The sequence below is a fragment of the Caretta caretta genome, chromosome 28 (genome assembly GCF_965140235.1).
Source record: "Caretta caretta isolate rCarCar2 chromosome 28, rCarCar1.hap1, whole genome shotgun sequence".
In the NCBI taxonomy this organism is placed as follows: Eukaryota; Metazoa; Chordata; order Testudines; family Cheloniidae; genus Caretta; species Caretta caretta.
Genome location: NC_134233.1, coordinates 9,592,408 through 9,599,679, shown reverse-complemented (window position 1 = coordinate 9,599,679; position 7,272 = coordinate 9,592,408). Strand labels below are relative to the sequence as shown.

The 7,272-nt window shown below is 47.4% G+C and overlaps 1 protein-coding gene across 1 annotated transcript; it reads right to left on the bottom strand.

The window, feature by feature from the left end:
- Positions 1–762: 762 nt before the first annotated feature.
- Positions 763–3,954, bottom strand: LOC142070273 (uncharacterized). The gene has a single exon (XM_075123855.1). It carries the CDS (start codon positions 3,847–3,849, stop codon positions 2,776–2,778), a length of 1,074 nt encoding a protein of 357 aa, XP_074979956.1. The 5' UTR covers positions 3,850–3,954; the 3' UTR covers positions 763–2,775.
- Positions 3,955–7,272: the final 3,318 nt, after the last annotated feature.

Below are 7,272 nucleotides of genomic sequence, written 5' to 3'. Positions count from 1 at the left end.
TGTAGACAAGGCCGCAGAGGGCTTCCATAAGAACGCACGACAGGTCATAGACTGGGTCAGACCAATGGTCCGTCAAGCCCAGTGTGCTACCTGAGAGCGACCAGTGCCGGATGCATTGGAGGGAAAGAACAGAACAGGCTTGTTGACCTGCAAGGTGAGGGTCTTTCACCTTTATATTTAACTTCATTGTTGTCAATTCCTACTTATCCTATATCTAACTACCCCTCCTCTGAGGTCTCTGGGCAAATCAGGTGTGAACCACTCCTTTGACACAGACGTGTCCCAATCCAGCTGAACTGAGGCAGAATTTGGGCCAATGTCAGTTTGGAAAAGGCCTGCTTCACCCAGCAGGTTTCTCAAAGTATCCGCTGCTGTGAACCGCATGTCGTCTGGATGTGCGAACTCCAAAGATAGCAAACATGAAAAAAAAAACGCAAAGCCGGTTCTGAGGTTGCCAGAGCCAGGCCTGAGGGTTAAAGAGCTGTGCTCAAAAGGACAAGGGTCTCAGCAGCTATAAAAAGAACTAGTTGCAAAAACAAAACAAAAATTACATGGAAAAAAAACAACCAAACAACAACCACCCAGAAAAGCTCCTATCACTCGCCCATCACCATTGTAGATCTTGACATCTCCAGCCTAATGTGACATCTTTGCTTTGCGAACAAGAGCCCTGGGGAACTCCTGCGAACTCCAAAGATAGCAAACATGAAAAAAAAAATGCAAAGCCGGTTCTGAGGTTTCCAGAGCCAGGCCTGAGGGTTAAAGAGCTGTGCTCAAAAGGACAAGGGGGCTCAGCAGCTATAAAAAGAACTAGTTGCAAAAACAAAACAAAAATTACATGGAAAAAAAACAACCAAACAACAACCACCCAGAAAAGCTCCCATCACTCGCCCATCACCATTGTAGATCTTGACATCTCCTGCCTAATGTGACATCTTTGCTTTGTGAACAAGAGCCCTGGGGAACTCTCTGGCTCACCTGTGTGGGTGGAAGGGGTCTCACACTACGTGGGAAGGCTGCATCATGAGAAAAACCACCTGTGCTCTACTTTCACACTTTCTAATCTTTCAGAGTAGCAGGAGGCGGAAAAGTGAGACACATGCATTAGACTCAAGAGCAAAACTAAGAGACCAAACCACAGACTCTGGACTCAGCATTCATGTATCCTGCAGTCTGAACTTGGAATCTGTTACATTCCCTCATTGGCTACCATCATTTAACCAACACGGAAGTGCTTCTTGTCCAGCAAGGCAGCCAGTTTGGGACCCATAGGCATGGCATGGCTCTGAAGGAATCAGCTGTTTCTCTCTGTGCTTCAGGAAACTTGGGATCCAAATGGTAAAAGACAGTTGTTCCCAGTTTCATCATGGCATCCTTTAGAAGTGTGAGCAATTCTAAAAACAGTTTACCTTGGCCACAGGTCACCATAGCGTCCATCTCTGGGGTGAAAATCAACCACTCGTAGCTCTCATTTCTACCTGAGTTCTTGTCAAATCTTTGACCTTAGTTGTAGCAATTTTACACGGCTCTGGCGTAGAATTCTTCACCAACCACACAACATACCAGTAGCGATACTGAGGTAGAACTCCCCCAAATATGCCCTTTTGTTTCTTTAATCTGGTGGCACAGATTTAAATAAGGGACTAAATTCAGGTGCGGCTTAGAATCCCTCTAAGACACCAAATGTCAGGTATCTACTCAAAATGGGTGTCTTTCTGCAGCTCTATCACATTCCTCATGGATGTCATTTCCTACACATTTACAGCATCTCCCAGGAGTGAGCTGAACAGAAATGTCACTTCCATTTTTCCCATCTCTACCTAGGAAGGGATTGCATTTCCCAAATAAGAGGCAACATGCACCTGATTAGGAAGGGAAGATCTTCAGGAGCAACCTCCTGCAGGGCATGGGCCACAACTGCTTTGGGAGGCAAATGAATGGGTCTTTTGCTTAGTTCCAAATCATTTACTAGAGAATCCTCTTCCCAGCCCCTTCGGGAAATACTGACCTTACCAATTGAAGAACAGGGGGATAGAGATGGTGATGGAGAATCCCTCTGATTTACCCTATGTTCTTCTGTTGTTACAGAGGGGAAAAGACATTTTTCCCTATCCCTTCCCTATTCCTGCTCTTTGTTATACTTCAATATATTTTAAGGGAGGAAAACGGGAGTAAAAATATCTGCCTTCAGGAAAACCTGAAGCAACAGCGCTCTGATGAACTGTGACAACTGGGAATGAAACAATATGATCCTGGTGGGGGAACCTGATGACTAACAATGGTTTTTAAATGGGGGAACAGTATAACTGTGATGCTCAGGCTTTGTTTAGACTAGGACATGTGATGGAGTTTAGGTCAGGTCAAGGGGGGGAAAGCTAATGCCAACCACTGCACCTCGGCTGCATCTGCACGACAACTGTAATTGTCTTTTAACACCAAGATCACTAACTTGAGCAGCCAACGCCATGTACAGTCCTAGTGGATGTAAGGCACGGGTAGTTTTTGCCTCAGTGTAGCTTGTTGGGAACAAACCTCTCTCCCCCACCTGGAGCTGATGAACATTCCTGGCTGGAGGGACACACGCTCCTTTGACCCAAAAGGAAAGGAGTTGATAGAAAACATCACAGGACTGACCCCAAAGAAGGGTGAGCTGCAAAAGGCAGGAGCAGGCAACTCATCTGGGGGAGCTGAGTAACCACGGTGAAGATGGGGCACAGATCACTAAGTGGGAATTAGCAAATGTGATTTAAAAGAAAAAAATACCTTTGGCCAGCCCTAGTTAAGGCATTTGTTACAGATGACTCCTATGTGGATTTTCTGATGTCTAATAAGGGTTGAGCTCCGATTAAAGCTTCTCCCACACTCAGAGCACGTGTAGAGCCTCTCTCCTGTGTGGATTCGCTGATGTGTGATAAGGGCTGAGCTTTGATGGAAGTGTTTGCCACACTCACGGCATCCATAAGGTTTCTCACCCGTATGGATTCGCCGATGTATGATAAAGTATGAGCTCCGATTGAAGCGTTTCCCACACTCAGAGCATCCATAAGGCTTCTCACCTGTGTGGATTCTTCTATGTGTGGTCAGTACAGAGCTCCGATTAAAGCTTTTCCCGCACTCAGAGCACATGTAGGGGGTCTCTCCTGTGTGCGTTCTCTGATGTGTGATTAGGGTAGAGCGCTGATTGAAGCTTTTCCCGCACTCAGAGCATGTGTAGGGCCTCTCCCCTGTGTGGATTCGCTGATGTGAGAGGAGGGATGAACTGTCAATGAAGTGCTTCCCACACTCAGGGCATCCATAAGGTTTCTCACCCGTGTGGATTTTCCGATGTGTAATAAGGTGTGAGCTGTGCTTGAAGTGTTTCCCACACTCAGGGCATCCATAAGGTTTCTCACCCGTGTGGATTTTCCGATGTGTAATAAGGTATGAGCTCTGCTTGAAGTGTTTCCCACACTCAGGGCAGCCATAAGGTTTCTCATCTATGTGGATTCTCTTATGTGCAATGAGATGCGAGCTCTGCCTGAAGGATTTCCCACACACACAGCATGCGTAAGGTTTCTCACCCGTGTGGATTCTCTGATGTCTGAGAAGGTCCGAGCTCCCTTTGAAGCTTTTCCCACACTCGAGGCATGTGTAGCGTGTTCCTTCCAAGTTCATTCTCTCACGTGTAATGAGGTCTGACTGGCTACCGAAGTTTTCCTCTGGCCTCTGCTGACTCTCACAGGCTTTTGTTTTTTCTGGGTGTGCACAGCTCCCAGAATCATTCCCTTTGGACCTTCCTGACAACATCCCATGGGCTTCTACTCGCTCAGCATCTTCCTGCTGGGGTTCCTCCTCATTTTCACTCACCATCCCAAAACCTGACGGGAGACCGAGAGAATCCAGACGTAAGTCTCTGCCTGCGCCAGAGAGAAAGGAAATCTCAGAGAGAAGAACGGAAAAAGGGATGAAGGAACGAAAACGTGTACAGGACAGATCAAACCTATCAGGAGCTGATTTTCCCTTAAACCTTCCCCAGAGGAGAGAAAGGAAGGGATCAGTTCTGGGTCCGTATCTCAGAAGAAATCTCAGGGGACAGCGAGATTGGGGAGGGACCTGCTGCCAGTTGTCAGTCAGGATAGGTGGGAAGCCATGAGTGACCTCTGCCTAACGATTCCACATCTGCAGGGAACAATCCTGAACTTGGAGAGCTCACAAGATCTTTGTAGGGCATCCCAAATGTTTCCTGTATTCACCGACAGTTTTGGGGTTGGTTTAACCAATGCCTCACCTATGCAGGCAGCTCTCGGGAGCACTTTTTTCTTAGAGCCATGAAGGTCTGGGACGCACGACTCCTCCCCTCGTTCCAGCTGCGAGATCACATCAGTTCTGGAAACTGGAAACCCTGCTCAAGGCAAAGAAAACAAGGGAGGTCAGTGGAATTTGTGGGATACTTGTCACAAAGAATATTCCATGCTTTTAAGCCCAGCTCACTTTTAAGTAGTAACGTCCCAAGGCCGGCTTCCTTGGCTCAAAGTGCCAGGAGATGATTATTATAAATCATATTCATTACCTTAGTGCCTAAGGGCCAACTAACAGTGGGTCCTCATTTTGCTAGGCACAGTACAAACCGAGAAGCAATGATGGCCCGTGCCCTGAAGAAGTTACAATCTAAATAGACAAGGCAGACACAGAATGGGGGAAGGGGTACAACCCACCAGCAGAGTGAACTACGTGAAGGCAGAGTGACAGATCTGATCAACACAGGCCTAGATCTTGAGACTATCGGATTTAATGTTACAACCAGGGCCAGCGTTTTCTGGAAATTGTAGCTAGGACTGCATTTTTTCCCAAAATTACTCTTTGTTTCTGGAATCACCGTTAATATCCGGAATTGCTGATCAGAGGGTGGGTGGGGCATGCAGGGTCACAATCCCCCAGATTTCTCCCTGGAGACACCCGTCTCCTCCCCAGGGCACAGGCTGGCTGCGGTTGAGACTTGATGCCAATTTCTTCCCTCTTCATAGAAGTCTGGGATCGGCAGTGGGACGCCAGGCTCTCTCATCATGCTGCAGAGAGGACGGCACTCACAGCTGCTCGCAGCCGTGTCCACAGCACCTCTCCCCTGCTCATCTCCCCTGTACACAGCTGGTTCATGCCCCGTCTCCCCAGCGCACAGCTGGCTCTAGGCTCTCAATGCCCAGTATCTGAGCCCCACCGCCCCCACACAGCCGGCTCCTGTCCCCTCCCCCCAAGGCACTTTCAGGCTTTAAAGGATTAGATATTGCTCACGTTTGTCAATTACTCTCTTTTCATTGCCTGCAAACTCTTGCCCTAATTATGACTGTTATCTGTATATCTAAGCCAGCCCTTGAAAGCATGAATTCTTCACAGACTATGATGCCGAGATGCGCCACATGATACCAGGAAGGGCTGCGGGTTGGGTTTCCTGTGCAAGCTGGTATCACTACAGGGTGATGAATGCCAGATCTCAAGGCTGGTTATGCAGAGCTCCACCTTTTGAAGCTTTACCCAACGCAGAAAGGGGTAGGGACGGATTTCCCCTCATTCAGGAGACTGAAGACGACAGACTTTTGGGGGATAAACAGCTGAGTTTGAGCTGACTGAGGGGGGTCTTTCTGGGCTACAAACTCACAGGACCTGATAACCAGCAGGAGGTAACCCTTTAAGAAAGGTTTTAATACACTTTGGAACCGATCAGGGATTCCCATGAGGACTGCTGAGGGAATGAAGGTAAACACGCATTTGGATGCTCTTCTTGTTTTATGAGAATGGGAACAGGAAGGGCAGGGATATCACTGAATGCAGGATCTCAGCAGTACTAGATGTCAGGATAGCACCATATTGCAGCCCATTGGAAAACATAATCCCAACTACACATATAAAATGATGGGCTCTAAATGAGCTGTTTCCACTCAACAGAGGGATCTTGGAGTCACTGGGCACAGTTCTCTGAAAACATCAACTCAGTGTCCAACGGCAGTCAAAAAGCAAAGAGAATATTGGGAATCATTCTGAAATGGATAGATAAGAAGACAGAAAATATCATATCGCCTCTATATAAACCCATGGTACACCCACATCTCGAATACTGCCTGCAGATGTGGCTGCCCCATCTCAAAAAAAGATATATTGGAATTGGAAAAGGTTCAGAAAAGGGCAACCCAAATGATTACAGGTATGAAACTCTTCTGTACGGGGAAAGATTAAAAAGACCGGGACTATTCAGCTTGGAAAAGAGACAAAGAGGGGATATGAGAGAGGTCTATAAAATCAAAACTGCCGAGGAGAAAGTAAATAAGGACGTGTCATTTACTCCTTCTCATAACACAAGGACGAGGAATCACCCAATCAAATTAATAGGCAGCAGGTTTATAAGAAACAAAAGGAAGTATTTCTTCACACAATGCACAGTCAACCTGGGGAACTCCTTGCCAGAGGACGTTGTGAAGGCCAAGATTATAATAGGGTTACAAAAAAAAAACAGGGATGGTGTCCCTAACTTCTGTTTGTCATAAGCTGTGAATGGGTGACAGGAGATGAATCACTTCATGATTCCCTGTTCTGTTCATTCCCTCTGGGACACCCGGCGCTGGTCACTGTCGGAAGACAGGACACTGGGCTAGATGGACCTTTGGTCTGTCCCAGTGTGGCCATTCTTAAATACCAGGGAACCTAGTGAGTCCAGTGCAATGGGAGGGAGTAGGAAAATCCCTGGGTGTGGAGAACACTGGGAAATTAGAAACTATCATTCAGAAGCAACAGACTCTAAATAGTCTAGAAAAGCAGAATGTGAAAAATAAGAATCGGGGTCATGTGACTTCAGGAATGAGGGACTCAAAAAACCAAGTCTGCAGAGGAGAAAGATTGTGGCTAGTGCACATGGGGATGGGGGGAGCAACTCTCCAGGTCTCAAGGATTTTCACCAGCAACCGAGGCCATTGTCCCATGCACGGGGCAATCCGGAGCAGTGAGGAGTTGTGTCATCTGTAATCCTGGCTGAGTTTCAATGTTCTGCTGCTGGAGCTCCCTTGTCTGGATTCCCCCAGCCAGCACTCAAGGTCTGTGTGATCAGTAACCCTGGACCAGCCGCTCTGACCCCAGCAGCCTGCTTCTTACACCCCAAGCACATTCTGGTCTGGGTGGAGAAGGCTCAGGGTTTGAGAGAAGGCCAGGGGTAGGAAGCTTCTGTTCGTTATGCTAGACCTAACCCCCCGTTTTACTTTTGCAAACAGGAGATATTTGACACTGTTTGATTCTGCTCCTGTGCTCTCT